The sequence below is a fragment of the Podarcis melisellensis genome (assembly GCF_964234715.1).
Source record: "Podarcis melisellensis genome assembly, chromosome: 10".
NCBI classification, from domain to species: Eukaryota; Metazoa; Chordata; class Lepidosauria; order Squamata; family Lacertidae; genus Podarcis; species Podarcis melisellensis.
The window spans coordinates 67907167-67933254 of record NC_138542.1 but is presented as its reverse complement, the minus strand read 5'-3'; the positions used below and the strand labels follow the sequence as shown (position 1 = coordinate 67933254).

Sequence of the window (26088 nt, the reverse complement as noted above, 5' to 3'; positions counted from 1 at the left end):
TAGTTGAGATTCCTGCACTGCAGGGTCCCTTCCAACTCTACAATTCTATGAAGTAAACCCCTCTGAAATATGAAAGAAAAACGTATTTAATGAAGCAAATAGAATCTGGCAATTAGGGTCAAAACCCAATCCACCGCCATTTTATATAGTGACATCACTATACATTAAATACTGCTTTTTCTAGAGCCTTATGAGTCAATAGCATTAAAAAGGATAGCAGCTTAATAACGTCCCCTGGGAAACCGATAATTTGTAGAGGACAGTTTCATATTTTTTGAAGCACATCCAGATTAAATGCACCACTTTATGACAGCTAAATGGAAAGAGAACCGGCAGTCTGTTAATCTACAGCAACCATGGGTAGCCTTGGATGATGGGATGAGTCTTGTAAAAAGAAAAAGAAAAAGAAAAAGAAAAGAGAAAGACTTTACAGCTTGCAGGCCAGAAGATTGCTGGAACACGTCCATTTATAGTAAGATTCAAGAGAAGATTTAATAACATTTGACTTTAAGCTTGTTAAAGACCAACTTGGTTTGGCTGCCAAGTTTATTAGTCTAATGGCAACAAAATTAATCACCAAACAGGAAAACAAAGGTCTTTTTGCAAAGTCCGGGCATTTATGCTCTGACCAAAGAGCTGTAGTGTTCGTGTATTGACCTAGGAACCAAAGTGTCTCTTTTGTGCTTTCAAGTCGGAATCTTTCCATTGGTTTTCTCTCTATACAAGTGTTGCACCAGTCTGTCATCACGCAGTCCCATTGGAGGATTTGTAGTTCCACATCACAAACCTGGATTTGCATAAAGTCAGAGGGGCAGCTGCCATTGGAGGATCTGGAATGCCCTTGGAGTACCCTGGATATGAATGAGGTCAGGATGGGGTAGGCAAAGAGAGGCTGTATCACAGCAGTGGCCATGGTGTGGGAGTGAGAAGGGAAAGACACGGGGGGGGGGGGGGAAATGTGGTTTCAAACAATGGGAGAGGTCTGAAAAGATTGGGAACAGAGGAACACTGAGGGATTATTATTATTAGGAAAAATGGTGGAGATGGGTGCAACTCTGAAAAGCTAACACAGCAAAGCCTTTATCAACTCCCCTATCACTGCATTCACACCTTAATTTAAACCATCACGACCCCCCTGCTCTCTCTACTCAAAACTTTCCTGTTGTTTAAAACCACCGCTTCCCCCACTTAACTGTCACTGCTTTACTGAAACCTCTGCTGTTGCTTAAAACTGCGGCTTTCCTCCTCCATCGCTGCTTAATAATAATAATAATAATAATAATAATAATAAATTTTATTTATACCCCACCCTCCCCAGCCAAGACTGGGCTCAGGGTGGCTAGCAACCAATAATAAAAACAAGTTGATTTGATGCAACTTAAAAAACAAAATTAAAATACAACATTAGAATATTAAAACGCAGCCTCTTCACAGGAGGAGAAAGGAAAAAAGAAAGAGGGGGAGGGAATCAAATTGATTCTAAGCCAAAGGCCAGGTGGAACAACTCTGTCTTACAGGCCCTGCGGGAAGAAATCAGATCCCGCAGGGTCCTGGTCTCATGAGACAGAGCGTTCCACCAGGCTGGAGCCAGTGCTGAAAAGGCCCTGGCTCTGGTTGAGGCTAATCTAACTTCCTTAGGGCTCAGGACCTCTAGGGTGTTTCTATTTATGGACCTTAACCTAAACCTCTGCCATTTTTTAAAGTTGTCTGTTTCCCTCTCTCACTGCCTCTCCACCTTTGCTTTACTCAAACCTCTCCCTCTTCCATTCCTCAGCTGCCTTATGCATGAGAGACAAGGCAAAGGGACCCCTGACCATTTGGTCCAGTGGTGGACTCTGGGGTTGCAGCGCTCATCTCGCTTTACTGGCCAAGGGAGCTGGCGTACAGCTTCCGGGTCATGTGGCCAACATGACTAAGCCGCTTCTGGCGAACCAGAGCAGTGCACGGAAACGCCGTTTACCTTCCCACCGGAGCGTACCTATTTATCTACTTGCACTTCGTGCTTTTGAACTGTTAGGTTGGCAGGAGCAGGGACCGAACAACGGGAGCTCACCACGTTGCAGGGATTTGAACCGCCGACCTTCTGATCGGCAAGCCCTAGGCTCTGCAAATACCATTTCACTCCTGGTGCCAAAACAAAAAAAAATCCTTCCAGTAGCACCTTAAAGACCAACTAAGTTAGTTCTTGGTATGAGCTTTCGTGTGCATGCACACTTCTTCAGATACACTGAGATACACTCCTGGTGCCTTCTGTTGTCTTCCACACGAAGATCCAGATTCAGTGCGATAATTCAGAACAGGTGTTTTGTTAGCAAGCAAACACCCACGTTTGCAAAACATCCTTCACTGAACGTTCTCTAGCCGAACAAGCTTACGGCGCATACGATTCCTGGGGGTGGTCTGTGTGCGAGGAAGGATTCAGGTAGAATTCTGGTCACTTAGCGGCTGAAGCGTCAAGCGGCAACTTGCACATGTGATTGTGGCATGATGGATATAATAACCCCACTAAGACAGAGGATGCATTGTACAGTTTTTCAGGGCAATCATTTCACATGTCCTGCTGTAGGCATCAAGCGCTGAGAAATTGCATTAAGCTTAGATACGTGTGATTCGCCTGTGTCTACCAGTGTCATCCAGGATTTTGGGTTCAGATGCTTTGGAAGCCCAGAAACCGAAAGGTCAGACGGCAAGAAGTCTGCATATGTGTAGTTCCTCTGCCATGCAGAACAGCATGATATACAAATATCAAGAATGGTAAAAGGTCATTGGCTTCCGGTATGAGCTTGTTTCCTGAGCAACTCTCTCTCTCTCATCAGAGTAGATCTAAAAAAAAACACCCAGTTTCTCAGAAAGAAAGAAAACACCCACACAGCTCTTTCATTTTTCCTGCCTTGCTGGAAAGAGTTCATCTTAGGCAGGGATCAGCAAGCTTTTTCAGCAGGGGGCCGGTCCACTGTCCCTCAGACCTTGTGGGGGGCTGGACTATATTTTTTTGGGGAGAAATGAACAAATTCCTATGCCCCACAAATAACCCAGAGATGCATTTTAAATAAAAGGGCACATTCTACTCGTCTAAAATCATGCTGATTCCTGGACTGTCCGTGGGCCGGGTTAAAAAGGCGATTGGGCCGGATCTAGCCCCCGGGCCTTAGTTTGCCTACTCATGGTCTTAGCTGTCCATTTTTGTTTAGCAAAAAAAGTGACTGCAAGGTGGGGAGGCAGGATGGAAATTCAGGACGTGATGGAGGTTATGCATTATCGTGGTGAGAAAATGGAGAGGGCACGTACAAATTGTGGTAACCAAGCATCGGTATCTACTAGCCAGCTATGAAGTCCGCTTGCACCATGAAACTGCAACAATATTACATGCATTTAGCCAGTGTTAGAAACTAAGATTTATAAGCTAGGCACCAAACAGCACCTTAAACCTAGGTTATGGTTGCCGCAGCAGAATGTCTATTCACCAGGGGGTTGGACTAGATGTCCCTTAGGGTCCCTTCCAACTCTACAGTTCTAGGATTCTGTAAGACCTTGGGGGAACTATGATTCTGTGATCTCTGCTACACTGCTTGACTGTAGCTTGCTCTTACAACTTGTCCCAGCATGCAAGAAGAAACACAGTGGAAATGGAAATGGGTATCAGATATGGACTAATGCAGGGGCTTTTAAACTGTGGTCTGTGAGTTTCATTTGGGTGGTTTGTGGAAAGGCTGCAGCACCGTTGAATATCTCTGTGCTCCACCCTGGAATTACCGTATTTTTTGCTCTATAAGACTCACTTTTCCCCTCCTAAAAAGTAAGGGGAAATGTTTGCGTGTCTTATGGAGCGAATGCAGGCTGCGCAGCTATCCCAGAAGCCAGAACAGCAAGAGGGATTGCTGCTTTCACTGCACAGCGATCCCTCTTGCTGTTCTGGCTTCTGGGATTCAGAATATTTTTTTTTCTTGTTTTCCTCCTCCAAAAACTAGGTGTGTCTTGTGGTCTGGTGCGTCTTATAGAGCGAAAGATACGGTACTTTCCTTGGTGTGATGATGAAGGACTTAAGATGCCCAGCAAGGGGTCCATGATTTGCCTTCAGTGCAGAAGCACAAAAAGTCTTTTGCACAAGACGCCTGGCTCGGTGGAGATGTCAAGTCGCCAGCCGGGTGCCCAAAAATCTCCACGTCGTTGCAGTTTGACCCAGTAGCAACATGCACTCAGTGCCCGGGGAATTCCAAACACTTTATTTATCGTATGCACTTAGCGCACTTGGACCTACTTCTCAGCAGATATGTGAAAGTTTAAGAAGTTGGAAGTTGCCCTATATAGTACTGCATTAGACAGTTGGTCCAACAAACTCAGTATTCTCTACACTGTCCGTCAACAGTGCCACTTCCCTTAAAGCAGTGGCTCCCAATTGATGGTTCACCAACCGCAGGGGGTTTGCGTAACCCACCCATGGGTTCCACAGCACTATTCACTAGAGAGCCAGTGTGGTGTAGTGGTTAAGAGCAGTGGACTCGTAATCTGGGGAACCGGGTTCGCTTCCCCGCTCCTCCACATGCAGCTGCTGGGTGACTTTGGGCTAGTCACACTTCTCTGAAGAGTCTCAGCCCCACTCACCTCACAGAGTGTTTGTTGTGGGGGAGGAAGGGAAAGGAGAATGTTAGCCGCTGTGAGACTCCTTAGGGTAGTGATAAAGCGGGATATCAAATCCAAACTCTTCTTCTTTTTCTTCACATAACAAAAACTGCGATAAAGATACCAGAATTTTCAAAAGTAGGAGTTGCATGGCTTGGCTTTTGAAAAATAGGGAATCCACAGTAGAGCTGGACGATATATCATCCAAACCTGGCTTGAAGTCCATATCGCCATAATCGGTTTCATAATTTTTGACCTGGCAATATATCGCGAATTATGATGTGTATGTGTCCTGTGCCAAAACCACGATTCAAGGAAAACCACGAAGCAATCCAGTGCCTCTACCAAGCTCCATCTTTATTCCAGACATTGCGATGTATCGGTATATCGTGATGTTTCGCTGGTGATATATCACTATGTTGAAAACCAGGTACAGTGGACCTCAGTTTACATATGCTTCAGGTTACATACACTTCAGGTTACAGATGCTTCAGGTTACAGACTCCCCTAACCCAGAAATATTAGCTCGGGTTAAGAACTTTGCTTAAGGATGAGAATAGAAATTGTGCTCCGGCAGCGCAGCAGCAGCAGCAGGAGGCCCCATTAGCTAAAGTGGTGCTTCAGGTTAAGAACAGTTTCAGGTTAAGAATGGACCTCCGGAACAAATTAAGTACTTAACCCAAGGTGCCACTGTATCTCCGAGCCCTACTGTTCTCCTCCTCATAACTCCACCCTTATTTCACATATCGTGATGTACTGGTATATCGGTGTCCTGGTGGAAGGACGTCAAATTTGGCAGAGCTGCAGTGCTAGGTAGCTATCACTAGGTGGACACAAAGACCGCAGCATAGCAGTGGTTGATACAGCATTCTCTTATTTCCAAGCCCTTTGCTAACCACCCAAGTAGCCAAAGACACTGTTTGCTGCCTCTTGCGATCCTGTGAGTCTCCTGCGATCACGTGTAATCAGTGGGGAATTTGGCCCCGTTAAAGTGTTGGTGCTGTTACTCATTTATCCCGTTTATACCCTACATTTCCTCCCAAAAGAGCTCCGTTAAGAACATTTTTGCAAGTCAATCCATGCAACAAAGGATCGCCTTGTCCCTTACGAACTCTGCAGTCGCCTTCAGATGATATTCAGAGGCCCTTTTCTGGTTTCCTCCACAGCCGTTTAGGTCCCATCTTGGAACTGTTTTGTTTCCCTCTGGGGGTTTGGTGAGTCGTGCAAGGAAGGGCTGAAAGCCCCTAGGTCTGCTTAGTCTGGAAGAGAGGAGGTTTGGGGAGGGGAGTGACAGGTGTCTTCACATATCTGAAGAGCAGGGTGTGTTCTTCAACACGCCTGAGAACCACTAAGTAGAAATATCAGGATATCAGATTTTTGGCTCAACATTAAGGAGGGACTGTCTAACAGTTAACAGAGCTCTGGGACCCCCTTTGCTGGAGATAGGAGAGGGTGGGTGTCAGAGATGCTGTAGCCCATGAGTAGGCAAACTAAGGCCCAGGGGCTGGATCCGGCTCAATCGCCTTCTTAATCTGGCCCATGGATGGTCCGAGAATCAGCGTGTTTTTACATGAGTAGAATGTGTCCTTTTATCTAAAATGCATCTCTGGGTCATTTGTGGGGCATAGGAATTTGTTCATTTTTTTCTCTCCAAAATATAGTCCAGCCCCCCACAAGGTCTGAGGGACAGTGGACCGGTCCCCTGCTGAAAAAGTTTGCTGACCCCTGGACTAGATCATGGGTAGGCAATCTAAGGCCCGGGGGCTGGATCCGACCCAATCGCCTTCTCTATCTGGCCCGCGGACAGTCCGGGAATCAGCGTGTTTTTTACACAAGTAGAATGTGTCCTTTTGTTTAAAATGCATGTCTGGGTTATTTATGGGGCATAGGAATTCGTTCACTTTTTCTTTAAAATATAGTCCAGCCCCCCACAAGGTCTGAGGGACAGTGGACTGGCCCCCTGCTGAAAAAGTTTACTGGTCCCTGCTGTAGCCAAACTTGGCACTGCAGATCCTACACTGGTCAAGAGGGTGAATCAGGTCTGACATTCCCCAGGGACCAGGCGCGTTTTGTGACTGGCATGGTTTCGAAATGTGACCATGTGGAGATCTCTGGATTGGCAGGTTGGTGACTGACATCTCCACCCAGCTGGCCCCTCCAGCTTTCTTAAGCAGGTCAGCAGAAGAGCTCATTTACTGCATCTTTATCCCATCTTTTCCGCCAAGGTGTACATGGTTCACTCTCCTCCTCAGTTAATCCTTAAAACGACCCGGTGAGGTAGGTTAAGAGACTGTGACTAACTCCAAGCTCACCCACGGATCTTCATGGCTGAGTGGGAATTCGAACTCCGATCTCCCAGGTTCTAGTCCAGCGCGCTAACCACTACACCACATTGCCCCCCTAGAGTCCTTCTGCTGTGGGGCAGCTGTATAAATCGAGTAGGTAAATAAATATGGGGAAAGCAAAATGTCACTTAGAGAAGGATCTGAAAATATTTTCCTTAATGTTACTTAGTCATAAGGGCAGGTTTGCAGTACGGCAGACATTCTTGTGGCTGCATTGTCCGTAATTGGTTTTGCTTACGAATCCATTGAATTAAAATGAGGTATGTACACCTCCCCCAAATGAATATTTACTTGTGCCGGTTTTTGCCGGTTTTTGTTTTAGTGCTGTTGAGGGTTGGCAAAAGAATTCAAAGGCGAAGGAAAGGACTGCTTTCCTATAGAAGGGCTTCCCAGATGTGTACAGTGAATGACAGTGAGCATCAGCAGTGGAAGGAAAGCGATTAAGGTCTGCAGGAAAATGGTTTTTACTGTGGGGTGGGGGAGACTGGAGGTTGCCCCCTCTTTTCTACAACTTTGGCCACTTTTGGCTGAAAGTCTCATCTCACCCGTGTCCTTTGACGCTGGTAAAGCTAAAGGGACTCCTGACCATTAGGTCCAGTCGCAGATGAGCCGGCGTTTGTCCGCAGACAGAGCAGCACACAGAAATGCTGTTTACCTTCCCACCAGAGCGGTACCTATTTATCTACTTGCACTCTGTCGTGCTTTCGAACTGCTAGGTTGGCAGGAGCAGGGACCGAGCAACGGGAGCTCACCCTGTCGCGGGGATTCAAACCGCCAATCTTCTGATCGGCAAATCCTAGGCTCTGTGGTTTAACCCACAGCGCCACCCGCGTCCCTTGACATTGGTAGAAGCCTTAAAATCCAGAAATGTCCTCTGCCTTCAGCATCCTTACGCAGAATAACAGCTTTCCTCAGCCTCGCTGAGTGAAGATGATGGAGCTCCCAGTCCAAAACACCTGGAGGGAACCAGCATAAGGAAGGCTGTCATAGAGTCATCAGCTGTGTTCATTTCAACCCCACAATTCCATGATTTCTGTTACACATTTTCCAGATATTCTCTTTGACTGTCTTAGGAGCTTCAGTCTCAATGTCATCACTGTTGTTTTATTTCAAAGACCACAGGTTCCAGCCAATACCGCTGGACCGATGGCAGGTGCAGTCAAACATCTGAGAAGCCACAGGTTTTTCAATGCCCCCCAGTTTTATTTCTATACACCAGCCCACACCCAACCAGGTGCCTTATCATTAATTCTGGACTCCCAACATGACTATGCTGGTTGGGCCTGATGGGAGTTGTAGAGCCAAAACATCTGTAGGGAGAGTCCCAGTAGTTTCCAGCGAGCTGTGATGGTTATTTTTAAGAGTGGTCTGCAAATTTTAGACTGTGGTGCATGCGTGTGTTCCTTCACGTATAATTGTGTCTGTCTCCCTTTCAGGTTCAAGGACTGCTCGGTTTGAGGTTCCCCTCACGTTGTTCTTCATTTGAACGCTCTGTCTCTTCGTGAGGAGGCATCCATCATCAGCTCACGTTGGAGGGAAGGATTTCATCTCGGCAAGCGGAGAACCCCATGGTTGTTTCCTAGGCAACTGCTCGCAGAATCATTTCGAAGGCTGTTGCACGAAGCAACAGGTTGTGCTAACATCTCCTCCCGTCTTCCCCTCCCCAGAAGACCACTTCCACTATCCTCGTGTCGTTTCCAGTGGTGATTGTGGGTCGCTCTTTTTATACTGGTCTGGAACATAAGGAGATCTCTGCTGGATTTGGAAAATGGATTCCAGGTGATGGATGATTCCCTAGCCACACCTGAACAATCCATTCCAGCGATGCTCCGGTTCAAAAGTTTTTAATGTCCAAGCTGAATGTTTTTGATGCAGCGTGGGCCTGCTATATTTGTTGTCTACAGTAGGCCGAAGAGTCTCGTCTCTTCCTAATGAAACTTGCCCCCCTGCTCCTTTGGACTTCTCGTGCTGTGTCTCAGGAGCAGAGACCCATCACTTCCACCTCCCATAGTGATGTGGCCTTCGCCGTGGGTAACTGATGCACAAGTGCGCCTTAAAAACACGCACATAAGTAACCGCTTTCAGCTCCTCAGAGAGACGGGCACTGTTTGGGGCGTGAATACGCAAGACCTCAGTCCATGACTGTTGAGGAGATTACATGTTGGAAGTCCCATCGTTTTCTGCCGTGGCGGAAACGAACCAAAGGTAGGCACTGAGATGGTTTTGTGTGCCGGGTGTGCAGGAATCGGGGGTTGATTTGAAGGGGAAGTCGTAGGCGCAGTCAGGAGCCAGGTGGTTAATAAATTCACACTCCACTCTTCTTCCCGAAGGACACAAATAATAAGACATCTAGAAACAATGGCAGTGCAGATGTAGACTGGGAAAGATCCTTGCTTAAAAGGCTTGCTGGATGAGGCCTTCAATAGGTTCCCAGTAGGTCATGGTAGCAAGGTAGGAGAACTGGGGGGAGGGCCACATCAGGCCACCAAAGTGGCCCTTTAGGGATTACATGGGTAGAAGCGTCTAAAAAGCCCAGGACACAAATTTTCACAGCCCTCTTATCAGTTGTGGCGGCTCAGTTACCAGAAGTACAATGGTACCTCTGGCTGCAGATGGGATCCGTTCCAGCGGTCAGGTCGGATCCCGAGGTTTCCACAACCTGGGGAACGCTTCTGCGCATGCATAGGCTCTTCTGCGCATGCGCGCATGGCGAAGCCCGGTAAAATACTTCCAGGTTTGTCATACGCACACTCCAAAGCTTACCTAACCAGAGGGTTACGTAAACGGAGGTACGACTGTAACGTATTTAGCGTTAACTCTGGAAGTGTATCCTTGATTCTGACCAAACAAAACCTCCTGACGTACGTTTTGCTCTAGGAAGATACCGAAAACCCTTCCGCTTTGGATGGAGCAGCCAGCCTTGCCCCACTGCTTCCCAGCTGCTGGGATTCGGGGTTCGGATTATTATTATTTTTTTTCAAGTGAATTTTTATTGTTTTCCTTACATATTCTTTTCTAACAAATTGTAATAGCACCATACATTCCCTTTGACTCTGCCGAGTCGCGACCCCCCTCCCTCCCCATAACTGGTATATTTATCCTCTTTCCATCACGCACATCATTCTCATGTATGCTACAGCTGCCGCGAAGACCCTTCTGGCCCAAAGATGGAAAGTACAAGATATACCAACTATTCAGGAGTGGCAGGCGAAGTTGACAGAATATGCAGAACTTGCCAAACTGTCAGGGAGGATCCGGGACCAGGGAGATCAAAGATACCAAAATAACTGGAGTAAAAACAAAAAAAAATCCTTCCAGTAGCACCTTAAAGACCAACTAAGTTAGTTCTTGGTATGAGCTTTCGTGTGCATGCACACTTCTTGCACACGAAAGCTCATACCAAGAACTAACTTAGTTGGTCTTTAAGGTGCTACTGGAAGGAATTTTTTTTGTTTTGACTATGGCAGACCAACACGGCTACCTATCTGTAACTGTAACTGGAGTAAATTTATTGAAAATTTAAAGAAGAATTGTAAAGAGGTCAAGACACTAGCAGGATTGACATAATACCTCCAATGTATAATAGTACTAATATGAGAATGGGTTCGGATTATTTTGCCCACTGGTTGCCCTTCATTCCTGCTGAAATCATTGGGACCAAAGTCGCAACTTGCTTATCTCATTGATTTTAGTGGGGCCAAAGCGCAGTGGACGTAACGTCACTCCAATCCATAGGTTTTTCAACCTTTTTGAGGCCACTGTCCCCTCGGTTCCGTAAACTCATCTCCAGTGGGCCCCCCCACCTTATAAAAAAAGCATTATTCAGAAGAGCGGTTTGCATGACCTGCAGGAGAAGTTGACAACATAATAAAATCCAAGCAGTGACGATTTTTAATTGCACCTTTATTCAAAATCCAATTGAAGCAGTTTAGTTTAATTTGACAGAACGGATGGTATTGGTCCAGCTTTTCAAAGTCTGGCAGTCATTTGCATCTCCAGCACCCCCGCTTGCTTCTTAGTCCCACTCCCTGGGGGACAGCCCTGCCCACTTTGTGAACCAATGCTCTCCTAGACTTGGGTCTCCAGCTGTTTCCAGACTACAACTCCCAGCATCCCTAGCTAGCAAGACCAGTGGTCAGGGATGATGGGAATTGTAGTCTGAAAATAGCTGGAGACTGAAGTTTGGGAAACTGCTCTAGTCCAATACATTCAAGGTCCTGCTTCAACCTATTTTGTCTGCCCAGACACTGAGGTCCAGCGCCGAGGGCCTTCTGGTGGTTCCCTCGCTGCGAGAAGCCAAGTTACAGGGAACCAGGCAGAGGGCCTTCTCGGTAGTGGCACCCACCCTTTGGAACACCCTCCCACCAGATGTCAAAGAGAAGAACAACTACCAAACTTTTAGAAGACATCTGAAGGCAGCCCTGTTTAGGGAAGCTTTTAATGTTTAATAGGTTTTTGTATTTTAGTGTTTAGTTGGAAGCCGCCCAGAGTGGCTGAGGAAACCCAGCCAGATGGGCGGGGTATAAATTATTATTATTATTATTGCAACTTGAAAATGGGAAGCGTGGAAGTAGAATGAATTATGAGAAAAAACAACAGCTAGAGATGTGCATTTATGGAATCTCTAGACTGGCGAAGGCCTACAGAGCTTTCCCAACTGCTTGGCTGACTGCCAGTTCTGCTTTTCCTGGGTTTTGTTTTGTGCAACGTTTCCTGGTTTTGTTTCCTGGCCTTTTTGTTTTATTTATTCTTACGCAAGTATTGATTTCTGTGGAAAGGCAGCCAGTCCCTCTGAACGGTAACAACAAAGGCAATCATTCTGAATGCGGATTTTGACGCCTGTGACTCAGAATGTGATGTGCTGAGGGGCTATTTATTCACTTGCTAGTTTTCTGGGGACAAATCTGATACCGGTACAGGTTTCAGGTGTGCATACATTCCTCCTGCTGTCCAGGGAGAGAAAAGTCGCCGCTGTGTTGAAATATGCCGTGTTTATTTGAGCATGCTGTCTCCATGATCACCCATTTGAAACCTCCCTTTCTTTCCAGGGACAGTTTGTTCTTATTTAAGAGTGAAGACAGAATGGCCATTGGGAGGTGGCTCAATAGTGCTCTCCCTGCCCTTCAAACAAACAAACACACATCTCTCTGCTCTGGGTTGTATTTAAACATGCAATATTGCGGGCTCTTAGCAACTTGAGAAAAAAACATTGTGTCGGGGGCCTATTGGCCAGCATCTGTGACATCACCAACACAGCCCTCCTCCATGTTTAGAGCAACTGTTTTTAGAATACTTGGGATTGTGTGTGCGTGTACTGTAAAGGATGAATATATATGTGTGTATAACTGAGGACAGTGGCACCTCGGGTTAAGACTGAATTCGTTCTGGAGGTCTGTTCTTAACCTGAAACCATTCTTAACCTGAAGCACCACTTTAGCTAATGGGGCCTCCTGCTGCTGCCGCGCCGCCGGAGCATGATTTCTGTTCTCATCCTGAAGCAAAGTTCTTAACCTGAAGCACTATTTCTGGGTTAGCGGAGTCTGTAACCTGAAGCGTATGTAACCTGAAGCATCTGTAACCTGAGGTACCACTGTATGTGATATTTAAGTACCATATTGGCCCGAATATAAGCCACACTTTCCCCCCATATTCCAACCATGAAAAGTTAAAGTGCTGCCTATATTCGTGACCTTACGGTATGCAGCCAGTGCAGCGAGGAAGGGAGTGGCTTACATTCAGGGTTTTTTTCTTTTTTGCCCTCCAGTTTTAAAGGTGTGGCTTATATTCAGGCCAATATGGTAAGAACATAACAAGAGACCAGTAGCCCATCTAGTCCATTATCTTGTTCTCACAGTGTATACCTAAGGGTGTTGGTCACTATACAAATTTAATATATAATAATAAATAAAAATAACCAGGTGTTTATAGCAAAACACACAAGCAAGACTTGAGCACAGCGCACTCTCCCCCTAGCAACTGAGATGCACTGTCTCCGACAGCAGAAATAGAACACAACCATTATGGCTAGCAGCCATTCATAACCTTCCCCTTTGTTAATTTGTCAAATCTTATTTTGAAGGCACCCCCCTTACGTCTGTGAAGGAGGAAGTGAAGCTGCTTCTCTTCCTTTCTGTTACTCTCTCTGCGCCACGTAACTGACGAGCATGGACATGTCTGAACTCGCTCCAGGTTCAGACTGCATGCTTGAAACTGCATTCTATATTTTGCACCCAAGAGTATTCTACCTGTGTTTTCCTTGCTGCTGCACGGAACAATGCATAGACAGACCTTTGGGGTTTGTAAGTAAAGCTTTTTAAACTTACTTAACAGTGTGTGGTCTGTTCATTGCCAGGGGCTGTAAGCAAACCAAGCAGGATCTGAAAAATTTTCTAACAACCTATATTCCATGCTATGTAAAGATAAAGGTAAAGGTACCCCTGCCCGTATGGGCCAGTCTTCCAGACTCTAGGGTTGTGTGCTCATCTCACTCTATAGGCCGGGAGCCAGCGCTGTCCTCAGACACTTCCGGGTCACGTGGCCAGCGTGACAAGCTGCATCTGGCGAGCCAGCGCAGCTCACAGAGCGCCATTTACCTTCCCGCTGGTAAGCGGTCCCTATTTATCTACTTGCACCTGGGGGTGCTTTCGAACTGCTAGGTTGGCAGGCACTGGGGCCGAGCAACGGGAGCGCACCCCACCACGGGGATTCGAACCGCCGACCATGCGATCGGCATTCCTAGGCGCTGAGGTTTTACCCACATCGCCACCTGCGTCCATATTCCATGCTATACTGCTGTTTAATTCTGAGAATGTTTTAAAGTCTGCCAGGGGCTCTCTCCCACTGAAGGGTGTGCAAACCCCATTCTTTTGAATCTAGGTGCCTAGTCGATTTTTTAAAATTAATTACCCACACATGGGTTAGATCTATTTTCCACCTCCACATAAACATGCGCCATGTTGCACAGCTAAGTCTCCTTGTCCAGCTGGGTGCTGCTTGCAAACAGGACCAATTATTCCGACACAAAAAGCCACAAAAACAGAAACCCCAAAGCCGCAATATGGTTCACTCACTGTGAAGAACCTTTCGCTTGCCATTAAGATGACACCTCTGGCTTAATACTAAAGTGATTTATTGCTCCGCTGCTTCTGAACATCTTTCCGACAGGAGACGAAAGCTTCTTGTTCTCTTCTCTTCCCTTCCCTTTTTTAAAGAAGATATTAGACGGGCCCTTTTAAAAGGCAACAGAATGTGTATGTTGCAATGTGCAGTGTGTGTTTAATTTACGATCTCCTGCTTCTTGCGGCAGTTAAACAGTGTGAGTGGGTGGGGGAGACATATCCTCGGGAGGAAGAGGGCTGCTAAATCACTCCGACTGGTGTAGTGATTCAGTCTGCTGGCGACTTGTTGAAAGTCTTCTCTGCACGCTTGTTTCAGCTTACGAGAAATCGATCCCATATGCATGAGTAAACCGTCTCCGCATCAGGAGAACGAATGCTTAAGATATGGCTCTGTGGACTTCCCCTCTTAAACAGAAGCAGCCCCTGCTCTCTGTAGAAGAAAACACAAGTCACTGCAGCTGGCCTGATCTTCCCCACTGCGCCTCCATTAAAATCCATTTATGAGCCACTGTGGCCTGCTGGATACAGCTTTATGTTTGGTCCAAGAGTAGGGGTGGGCAAGCTGTGGCCTCTCAAGTGTTCTTGTGCTCCAATTCCCATCCGCTTCGGTGTCAGGAATAAATCGCTCAGAGCAATTGAAGTCGCTCGTTTTTAGAAGAAACAAGGTCTGCTCAGGAGTGCCAGGCCTACTGAGCACAGCAAGTCTTCTTGGTAGGTCTTGCCCCCATGAGGCAGTTGTGGAACTGATGGTCCCTGCCTTCCCACAGCTGCCTAAATCTCTTCCTCCCCTGGGCCCTTCCCAAGCAATCTGAGACTCCGCCACTGTGTCTGTCTCTGCTCTTCCCTCTTCATACCTCTCCTGGTCCTGGGAGGGAGAGCTGCTTGTTCCCAGGTTTGATCTCCATCATCTCCAGGATGCCTAAGAATGTCCATTACTTGAAATGCTGGAGAGGTGCTGCCAGTCAGTGTGGTCCGTACTGAGGTGGATGAGCCCAGTGGTTTGACTTAGTATGTTCCTATTACAACAGGCTTTTGCTCAAAGAGTGCCTTCTTGACTGTCCTATGTGTGCACCGAGTTGAAATAGCTGGGAGATTCCTTTTGGATGATCCCCTTACAGTTGTGCGACTCACTAGGAAAAGTTCAACCTGGAAGAGTGCACTTTCTGGAGGAGCTACAAAACATGGAGCTAGTGTTTAATGACCTGGATTAAGCAGGTGTGAGGTAACAGTTATATTTTTACTTCTGTGCTTTGTTCTTGGTTGTTGTTGTTTTTTAAAGGTACTCACCCGCCCTGAGCCCTTGGCAAGGGGCAGGATACAAAATGAACGAATCGTCACCTTCAATTCATATCAGAATGATTGGGCTAAGTCATGGCTTTGAGGGTTGTAGACTTTGGCCTGGTTCCCACATAAAACCAAGCCATGGTTTAGTGTTACAAGGGCAAACCACGGTGAGCTGTGGGCTCCCCCATCCATCTCTGGGGGAGATGGAGGAGATCAGAAGCTTCTGTTTTGAACTGATCACAGTTTAGTATTATGTTGAGACCTGTATTGCAGGTTTTCTGTAACTGCAATTACAGAAAACAAGCCAGCTTTGTAAACCATGGTTTGGTGTTAGCTTGTTTCGACTAACTAATGAAGGCTAACCACGGTTTGCCTGGGCTTGGATTAAGATGGCAAGCCGCGGTTAATCTAAAATTGAAGCAAAAACTTCTGAGCTCTTGGAGAGTGGAGCTCACAGGAGCTTGAGGCTCACTGCAGCTCATCCTTGTAATTTAAAAACCATTCAGCTTTATGCAGCCATAGCAAGCCTCGATCTAGGTTTGGGGTTCTCAAAACATTTCAGAAAACCTGACTGTTCTATGACCGTCTGAACCAAGCAGTGCAGATGTGGTTGTCAAGTGTTGAAGATCTTCTTCAGCCTCCCGCTCTTCCAAGATGTTCTGGTTCTTCAAAATATGTCCTTGTGCGTACGGCATTCAGCGTCATAAGCGTGTGTTTGTGTGCGTGGGCTTGCACATGGTACGCTAAGGAACGAACCCATCTAATCTTCGCAGTTGTGCTTTGAAGATTGATTCCCGAGCAGCCTCTTTTGGCGACTGCCTGCTACTTGTCTCTTGAAGGATGAGGAGCACATGTATAGAAATGTCACGGGTTTCGTAAAGTGCTGCGGATAATTATTTGGCGTCTGAGTTGTCGTTTGCGTTCTCAGCCCCCACCCCACCCTGCCCCTGCTGAAGTGTTTCTCCCCCTCCTCACAAGGCTGAGGTGAGATTTGGAAGGGGGTTTCTTCCCAGCGATAAAGGAGATTTATGGAGTTGTTCTGGTTAAACTGAAAATCGGGGGTGTGATGGCACCAGGGTGTGTCTCTGTGCGCACAAAGCAGCGGGGAGGAACAGCTCATATTACGCAAGTTTGTGTGTAATAAAATGGTTCTTAGGGGTGGGAGGGAGAAATCAAACACTCTGTCCACGAGGCCTTGAAGGGTCAGTTCCTAGGGTCACTAAGGAGTGCTTCAAATGACCCGATGTGCTGGCTTTGAAAACGGACACAGGTGTTCCCTTGATCTCTCAACCCATCTCTCCTGTTTAATTGTTGCGTTGTTTTAATGGGATTGATTTATAGCACATTTTATTTATGGATGTTTGCATTTTAATGTTTGTTTTGTTGTGTATTTCAACTGTGGGTATTTATATTTAGTGTTTGTGTAATTGGTTTTTTTAATATATATATGAGACCAGGGCCCTGCAGGATTTAACTTCCTTCCGCAGGGCCTGTAAGACAGAGCTATTCTGCCTGGCTTTCAATTTGAACTTAGCCTGATCTTTTATTCCCCTTCCTTCCCTCCCCCTCCCCTTTTTATGAAGATTACCCGCTCTGGGATCCCACGGCTAATTCTCCCCTGGTCCCCTTGCTGGCCCAAAGAGGACTAATTTAGCCAGCTAGCCCTGGTGATCATCTAATGTTTATTGGATGGATTTCCCCAATAAATTGATTTTTGAATTCTGAATTTATTGTTATTTATGTATATACTGTATTTTATGCTATTTTTAGTTGTATCAATTAAGTGTTTTAAATTTGTTGTTAGCCGCCCTGAGCCCGGTTTTCTGAACCAGGAAGGGCGGGGAATTTCATTAGCGCGAGCAGTTTCGTAGCTCTGGGCGCAGTACTGCGTCTAAGATTTCCGATTAAAACTGCAGAGGACCTTTTTCTGCCTCCCCAACCACTCTCTGAAGATTAGAGAAGAGACCCTCTTAAGAATATTAGGAGGGCATGCAGGCAGGGGAAGAACTTTGTTGTTGTTGTTTAATCATTTAGTCGTGTCCAACTCTTCATGACCCCATGGACCAGAGCACGCCAGGCACTCCTGTCGTCCACTGCCTCCTGCAGTTTGGTCAGACTCATGTTTGTGGCTTCAAGAACACTGCCCAACCATGTCGTCCTCTGTCGTCCCCTTCTCCCTGTGCCCTCAATCTTTCCCAACATCAGGGTCTTTTCCAGGGAGTCTTCTCTTCTCATGAGGTGGCCAAAGTATTGGAGCCTCAGTTTCAGGATCTGTCGTTCCAGTGAGCACTCAGGGCTGATTTCCTTCAGAATGGAGAGGCTTGATCTTCTTGCATTCCATGGGGCTATCTAGAGTCTCCTCCAGCACCAGAATTCAAAAGCATCCATTCTTTGGCGATCAGCCTTCTTTATGGTCCAGCTCTCACTTCCATACATCATTACTGGGAAAACCATAGCTTTAACTATACGGACCTTTGTTGGCAAGGTGATGTCTCTGCTTTTTAAGATGCGATCTAGGTTTTATCATTGCTTTTCTCCCAAGAAGCAGGCATCTTTTAATTCAGCACTACGGATAGCTCCAAATGAGCCACTTGCTCCAGCAAAGACTATAAGAAGCTCTTTTGATTACCTACTCTCAGACTTCCTCTCTCACACTCCACCTCACTCTAGATCAGCCTTTCTCAACCTGTGGGTCCCCAGATGCACAGCTGTCAACTTTTCCCTTTCCTTGCGAGGAATCCTATTCGGAATAAGGGAATTTCCCTTTTAAAAAAAAGGGAAATGTTGACAGCTATGCCCAGATGATGTTGGACTACAATTCCCATCACCCCTAGCTAGCAAGGCCAGAGGTCAGGGATGATGGGAGTTGTAGTCCAACAACATCTGGGGACCCACAGGTTGAGAACCACTGCTCTAGATTCTTCTCTAGACCCCACAGCCTGAAGATGGGCCCCCGTCCCCTGTTTCCTGCCCTCCAGTCATGCACTCCCTGCACGGCTGGACTGCTGAGGTTCTGGGAGAGGCACTTGGTTACTCCTGTGTAAGGGAAGATGCCTGTCAAGGCCCAAATTCTGGCTCTACAGATATAGGAGGTTCTTCTGGGGGCTCTTGGTCCTCGGTCTCAGCTGTCTCCTGATATTTATTCATTCATTTATTGTGTTTCTTTCCCACTTTCTTCTCTGAGGTGCTCAAGGTGGGGCACATGGTTCTCTGCCTGCCTCGTTTAATTCCTCACAACAAACCTGTGAGGTAGGTTAGACTGATAGAATGCTGTGACTGGCCCAAGGCTCTGGGTGAATGCCTCTTTTATTTACTCCAGAGTAAAGCATACAAACCACAGAGCCTGGGGCTTGCCGATCAGAAGATTGGTGGTTCAAATCCCTTTGACGGGGTAAGCTCCCGTTGCTCGGTCCCTGCTCCTGCCAACCTAGCAGTTCGAAAGCACCAAGTGCAAGTAGATAAATAGGTACCACTCCGGTGGGAAGGTAAACTGCGTTTCTTTGCACTTCTCTGGTTCACCAGAAGCGGCTTAGTCATGCTGGCCACATGACCCGGAAGCTGTACGCCGGCTCCCTCGGCCAGTAAAGTGAGATGAGCGCCGCAACCCCAGAGTCGGTCACGACTGGACCTAATGGTCAGGGGTCCCTTTACCTTTACCTTTATCATATCTCCTCTCAGTCTCCTCTTTTCCAGGCTAAGATAAACATACCCAGCTCCATCAAGCATTCCTCATAAGGACCATTAGACCCTTGATCATCTTGGTTGCCCCCCTCACATGTTCCAGCTTGTCAACTGTGGTGTCAACTGCGGTGCCCATAATTGGAAATAGTATTCCAGGTGTGGTCTGAACAAAGCAGAATAGAGTGGCAAGTCTATTGCAGCCTATGAATGAATCGCTTTCAGGTGAAGTTATACGTGGACATATGTAATGATATTTGGATCGTATTTTTTGAAATCATAGTGACCCATGGTTTTATGGGTTTTGAGCGAAACAATTAGGAGGAGGGAGAAAGGTTGTTTTCTGCTGCTCCAGAGAAGCGGACACGGAGCAATGGATCCAAACTACAAGAAAGAAGATTCCACCTAAACATTAGGAATAACTTCCTGACAGTAAGAGCTGTTTGACAGTGGAATTTGCTGCCAAGGAGTGTGGTGGAGTCTCCTTCTTTGGAGGTCTTTAAGCAGAGGCTTGACAACCATGTGTCAGGAGTGCTCTGATGGTGTTTCCTGCTTGGCAGGGGGTTGGACTCGATGGCCCTTGTGGTCTCTTCCAACTCTATGATTCTATAAATTAGTTTATCCATTTACATACTGTATAGTTTTGTGACAGTAACTATATTTGACGGTTATTTTGTTTTTGCTGTTTTCCTCTGCTTTCAAAAATGTTTTTTTATGTGTCCTCTTTTTCCTTTTTCAGTTTGTAATATACTTTAATTTACTATAATAATCTCAATAAAATATAAACATTAAAAGAAGAACAACAGCAAAACTCTTGGCTAGAAGACTGGAGTGACACACATCTCTGAGCTTCTGGTACCAAACTGAAAGCCACATTGGGATGTACTAGAAATTCTCTTAAGTCAACTGAGTCATAATTGTTACCACCTGCTTTTCCCACTCCCAACCCTCCTCATCTTGATGGTCCAACTGCACCTTGTTGCTGTCCACTTCCTCCTCCTTGGTGAGCTATCAAAGTAATAATGGATAGTTTCGTTCTCAGAACAAAGGAACGCACGATTCATGTTTCACTGGTAAAATATTCATAATGGTAATGGCTTAGATTACTCTTTCTTGGTGGTTCTCACTTGAATGAGAGGAATTTGTATGTTCTCTGGTTGAGTGTGGGTTGTTTTTTTAAATCGATGCCAATAAATAACTATGACTCAAGGTTCTTCTTAAAGCCACATCTTTCCTTAGCAGGAGTGAGTTTCCCCAGAATAGGTGTGAGATGATGACCTCTGTGATCTCCCTTTTTGCTTTGTGGTTGCATGTAAGAGCCATGTTTATCCCAGGTAGTTCTTCTTACATATATATATCTATTTCATAAAATTTCTGCACCGCTTGATGTGAAGAAACAACAACAACCAAACGCCTTGAAGCGGTTTAAGAAAAGATAGAACAATAAAACCGAGGGGAGAATTACAACGGGGGTTTAAAACATGCAAAAAGTTCAGTGCTAAAGAAACATCACCTTGCCAACAAAGGTCCATTTAGTTAAAGCTATGGTTTCCCCAGTAGTGATGTATGGAAGTGAGAGCTGGACCATAAAGAAGGCTGATCACTGAAGAATGGATGCTTTTGAATTCTGGTGCTGGAGGAGACTCTTGAGAGTCCCATGGACTGCAAGAAGATCAAACCTCTCCATTCTGAAGGAAATCAGCCCTGAGTGCTCACTGGAAGGACAGATCGTGAAGCTGAGGTTCCAGTACTTTGGCCACCTAATGAGAAGAGAAAACTCCCTGGAAAAGACCCTGATGTTGGGGAAGATGGAGGGCACAAGGAGAAGGGGATGACAGAGGATGAGATGGTTGGATAGTGTTCTCGAAGCTACCAGCATGAGTTTGACCAAACTGCGGGGCGCAGTGGAAGACAGGAGTGCCTGGCGTGTTCTGGTCCATGGGGTCACGAAGAGGCGGACACGACTAAACGACTAAACAACAACAACAACAACAAAGCAGGTCAAAATTGCACACCCCCATTCTAAGCATCTGGGTCGGCTTGACTATGCAAGAATGTTTTTAGCAGGTGCCGAAAAGATTACGGTGAAACCCCCTTCTTGATCTCAAGAGGCAGGGAGTTCCAGAGTGCACCGAACAATTGTTACACATGTGGAATGGGTATTGTGTGGCACCTGTAGTAGAGGCAGCAACCCTTTTCCGCGAGGGTTCCATGGAGTCCCTAAGACAGTTGCATGGAGCCTTGTATGCCTCCTTCCCTTGACTCCTGCAGCCAAGCTGGTGTCAAACATCTTGCTCTGCTTTCCCTTGGACCACATCAGTGAGGCTAAGAGGGGGGACTTGTCATCTGGGCAGCCCAGGATCTCCAAGCACACTGCCCAGGCTTGCGTCCTGGGGAGGTGCTTCTGACACAGCACTTTCGCTTCTCCCCCAGATGTGCACTCCATTGTCTCTTGAGACAGAGAAATGCCAACAACTACAAGTATTATTGGGGACGTGGGTGGCCCTGTGGGTTAAACCACAGTCTAGGACTTGCTGATCAGAAGGTCGGCGGTTTGAATCCCTGTGACGGGATGAGCTCCCGTTGCTCGGTCCCTGCGCCTGCCAACCTAGCAGTTCAAAATCACCTCAAAGTGCAAGTAGATAAATAGGTACCACTCCAGCGGGAAGGTAAACGGCGTTTCCGTGCGCTGCTCTGGTTCGCCAGAAGCGGCTTAGTCATGCTGGCCACATGACCCAGGAGCTGTATGCCGGCTCCCTTGGCCAATAAAGCGAGATGAGCGCCGCAACCCCAGAGTCGGCCACGACTGGACCTAATGGTCAGGGGTCCCTTTACCTTTACCTTACAAGTACTATTATGCTCCATAAAGTATGTTATTAATGTTGTACATCGCCCTGGGGTTTTCTGCTACCATGGTAGGAGAAGAATGAGGACCAGTGAGCTTTCTCTCCAGGAAACTAATCAGGTTTTTTTTAGGGACCCCATAGATTTCCTCCAAATGTCATCTGAATACGACTCCCCAGCGCCACTTAATGCGCATCCGTCTTATTTCTGGCAGACACAAACTGATGAAATAATTGTTTTGGTTTGCTTTTTGTTGATTCAGTTTTGTTTTCTGTGGACCAAGAGGACCAGTTGGCCTCCCACAGGTGGCCTTGCCTGCTGATGGGAAACTGCAGTCTGAACAATTAGATGTGCATATTAGTGTTTATATATATTTAGGAAGAGCTGCCTTCAAAATGTGCTGTGTGTTTGAAATGGTGCGAGTAGCAATTTGTACATTGGTACGCCGTTCAATTGTTGTTGTTTGTATATATGTTTCCCTAGCTGCGCTTTAAAAAAAGTATTTCTTTTATTAAAGTGCATTATCTGTTTTCTTGGTGTGCAGAGGGACCAGCCTATCCGAGTTTTTGTTGTCAGAACAGGAGAGTGTAAAGCCAGAAAAAATAAATCTTAATTCCTTTTTTATGTACGATTATATACAATCTCATGGTACCTTTCATCTTCCGGTCAGAAAGGAAAGGCATTCTGCACATGGTCAGGGGTACTTTGCCATTAGAATGCCCTCTGCATGAACACAACCCATTTTTTCTCATTTGGGACAAAGGCTGCTTTGCTCCCATTGGTGGAGTTTAACTCCCAAACACAGAAACACACACTGCAACTTACTGTAGGCAGGATCGGTTGTGGAGACTTTTGACCCATCCATTTGTAAGGGACCAAGGAATGAAGGCCGTAACCAGAAAAACTGAGGAGGAGGGGTGCATTACACTTGCCCCACCTCTCAGCTCCAGAGTAAATTACACAGGATTTAAACCCCAGGTGACAGGATTTTCTGGTGCACCTGCTTACTCACACAGCAAGATTAGTGTATGCTTTAAAGGTAAACGAACCCCTGACCATTAGGGGTCCGACTCTGGGGTTGCGGTGCTCATCTCATTTTACTGGCCGAGGGAGCCGGCGTACAGCTTCTGGGTCATGTGGCCAGCATGACTAAGCCGCTTCTGGCAAACCAGAGCAGCGCACGGAAACGCCGTTTACCTTCCCGCCGGAGCGGTACCTATTTATCTCCTTGCACTTTGACATGCTTTCCAACTGCTAGGTTGGCAGGAGCAGGGACCGAGCAACGGGAGCTCCCCCTGTCGCAGGGATTCGAACTGCTGACCTTCTGACCGGCAAGCCCTAGGCTCTTGTGGTTTGTATGCTTTACTCTGGTGTAAATAAAAGAGGCATTCACCCAGAGCTCCCATCAGCTGGATCTTAAGTTTTTAGGATGCTCCGCAGCTTCTGCTAGAAGCAGACGGCAAATGCGCAAGGGAACGCGGCCCCTGTTTTCTATATGTCACACAATGCTCTTATCTTCTCCAAAGAGCATTTGTTCTCTGGAGAAGTTCCATGTCCTCCCATCAAGCTGGCAAGGGAGAGGGCTCTCTCAGTTATATAGGCAGCTGCCTTACACAAGGCCAGAGCATTGGCCCATTCAGGTCAGTACTGTCTGCTCTGACTGGCAGCAGCTGCCTGTTGTGTTGTTGTTTTTTACTAGCTTAGTGGAAGTGGCAGAGGAGGAATAGGAGCAGAGGAAACTACCTTATACTGAGCATGCTAAACAGATGCTCTACCCTTTGAGTTATGGCCATTCGCCTCTGGGGACACCCTGAGTGCATATTGAATAACAGAGGGTCCTCTATTCCAACCCGCTGAAATGCCGGAATCTCAACTAAAGCATCTATGACAGGTGGCCATCCAACCTCTGCTTAAAAACCTCCATAGAACGAGAGTTGAACAGCTCTTGCTGTCAGAAAGTTCTTCCTGATGTTCAGTCGCAATGTCCTTTCTTGTAATATGAAGCCATTGTTCTGAGTCCTCACCTCCAGAGCAGGAGAAAACAAGCTTTCCTCCTCTTGAGCTATCTGAAGGTGGCTATCCTTATATACACTCAGTTTTCCCTTTTCCAGGCTAAACATACCCAGCTCCTTCAACCGTTTCTCATCAGACCCTTGATCTACTTGGTCTCCCTCCTTCACACACGTTCCAGCTTTCCAGTATCCTTAAACTGTGGCACCCAGAGCAGGACACAATATTCCAGGTGTGGTCTGACCAAGGCAGAACAGAATTCTCAGTATTAGGTATGTTCCCATGTTTTAATCCTGCGACATTTCGTAATTCTTCTGATATGCCTCATTTCGTAATTCTTCTGATATGCTTCATTGTCTACATCTGGGCTGGGCTAGCATTATATGCCGCTTGGTCCCAAACGGCCTTCTAAGTGGTTTACAAGTGTTAAACCCAATTAGGCAGACGTTGAAATATAGACCTTCAATAATGAAAAGAGGGATGCAGGTGGCGCTTTGGGTTAAACCACAAAGCCTAGGGCTTGCTGATCAGAAGGTCAGCGGTTCGAATCCCCGCGACGGGGTGAGCTCCCGTTGCTCAGTCCCTGCTCCTGCCAACCTATGCAAGCCATCCCCTCCAAGCACCATTTGTGAGTACCCAGAGAATGACCGCCTAAGAGAGAGAGAGAGAATGCTCAGCTGAATGTATTTACTATGGTTGGCATCTGATAATAATATTTATACATACATACATACATACCCCGCCCATCTGGCAGGGTTTTCCCAGCCACTCTGGGTGGCTCCCAACAGAATTAATGATGATGATGATGATGATGATGATAATAATAATAATAATAATTAATAATAATAATAATAATAAAGCGATAGAATGTCAGACATTAAAAACTTCCCTAACAGGGCTGTCTTCAGATGTCTTCTGAAAGTCAGGTAGTTGTTTATTTCCTTGACATCTGATGGGAGGGCGTTCCACAGGGCAGGCACCACCACCAAGAAGGCCCTCTGCCTGGTTCCCTGTAACCTCACTTCTTGCAATGAGAGAACCGCCAGACAACCCTCGGAGCTGGACCTCAGTGTCTGGGCTGAACGATGGGGGTGGAGACGCTCCTTCAGGTATACTACTGTATCACGAGAGCCAATGGAGGGTGCTTCTAGGGCTGAATCCAAACAACTGCGTTTGGAGCACGCAGGTGAGCTCCCCAGTGCACAAGCCTGGGCTGTGTATATGGAGATCCTGGGCTGCCTGGGTGGCAAGACCCCCCTCTAGACCTCCAAAAGAAAGCCGAGCAATATGTTTGGCCAGTCTCATCCACGGAGTGAGCGCCAAAGCCCTGGACCACAGACAATGTGTGCAGCACGTTACTTTAATCGGAGAAGCGTTTGTGGTTCTGTGAATTCCTGTTCCTCAAAACACGTGAGAGCACAGAAGCACATGTACACTTTGGTAGCCGGGGAACGTCGCTTTGCTTGCAGAGGGCCCGTTTCCATGGCGATGGAGCCCTCGATGGAGTTGTAATAAGCTGAACACATCTTGCTCCCACCTCCTTTATTTGCCGTTAATCAGGAACGACGACTTTGCCAGGAAGGTTCTCCCCCCCCCCTCTTTGCATGCTTTTTTGGTGGTGGTTTCCATAGAATTTCATCCCATCTCTTTTCTCCCAGCCTTTTCTCTCTTCGCTCCCCGGCACCCGCTGCCCATGTCGGGTTTCAGTGTCGGCACTCAAGTCCAAAACGGCGCAGCCTAATTGAAATTCCTTCGCCCTGTTTTGCCTTTTGCTGTGTCAAAAGAGATGCTTAAGGATTCCGCAAGCGTTCCCCCCCCCTGCAAGAAAAGGGTGTGTGTTTGCGTGTAGAAATCTCTGCAAACCGTTTGCATACTGAGCACCAGCTGCTGATTCCAGTTTATATCCCATTTCACTTAATTGGGGGGAGAGAGATGTAGAGTCCAGTTTCCCAACATTTATATTGAGATAATATTTATTTTTATTTATACCACCAGTCGTGCCCTCAAAGCACTCGTCCTCTTGTGCACCTGTATGTCAGAACTGAATACATGCCTTCGTGCTCATGGGCAAAAAAGAATTCTGAGCAAAAAAGAATTCTGGCATGGCTCCCCCCCCCCCCCCCCAGTTCTGAGCAAGGCAGAAGCTATTGTGATAGAACCAGCCTCTGCTTCGACTTGGGAAACTTGTG

The 26088-nt window shown here is 46.7% G+C and overlaps 1 protein-coding gene across 14 annotated transcripts in view; it reads left to right on the top strand.

The window, feature by feature from the left end:
• The window catches only part of LOC309378777 (endonuclease domain-containing 1 protein-like), a 402039-nt gene that overhangs the window by 276270 nt on the left and 99681 nt on the right, over positions 1-26088 (top strand). For 7 of the 14 annotated variants that reach the window (XR_014172159.1, XM_081927425.1, XM_081927426.1 and 4 more), the window contains exon 2: positions 8402-9170. The exons of 3 other annotated variants lie outside the window; for them this stretch is intronic. Coding sequence is in view for 4 of the 11 variants with exons in the window: in XM_081927425.1 (XP_081783551.1) it covers positions 9104-9170 (67 nt within the window). In the remaining 7 variants the exon portion in view is untranslated. Of the gene's footprint in view, positions 1-6773; positions 6795-7203; positions 7226-8401; positions 9171-12725; positions 13265-26088 lie in introns of those variants that run through there. 4 more of the 14 variants (XM_081927432.1, XM_081927433.1, XM_081927428.1 and 1 more) reach the window with 4 other exon arrangements.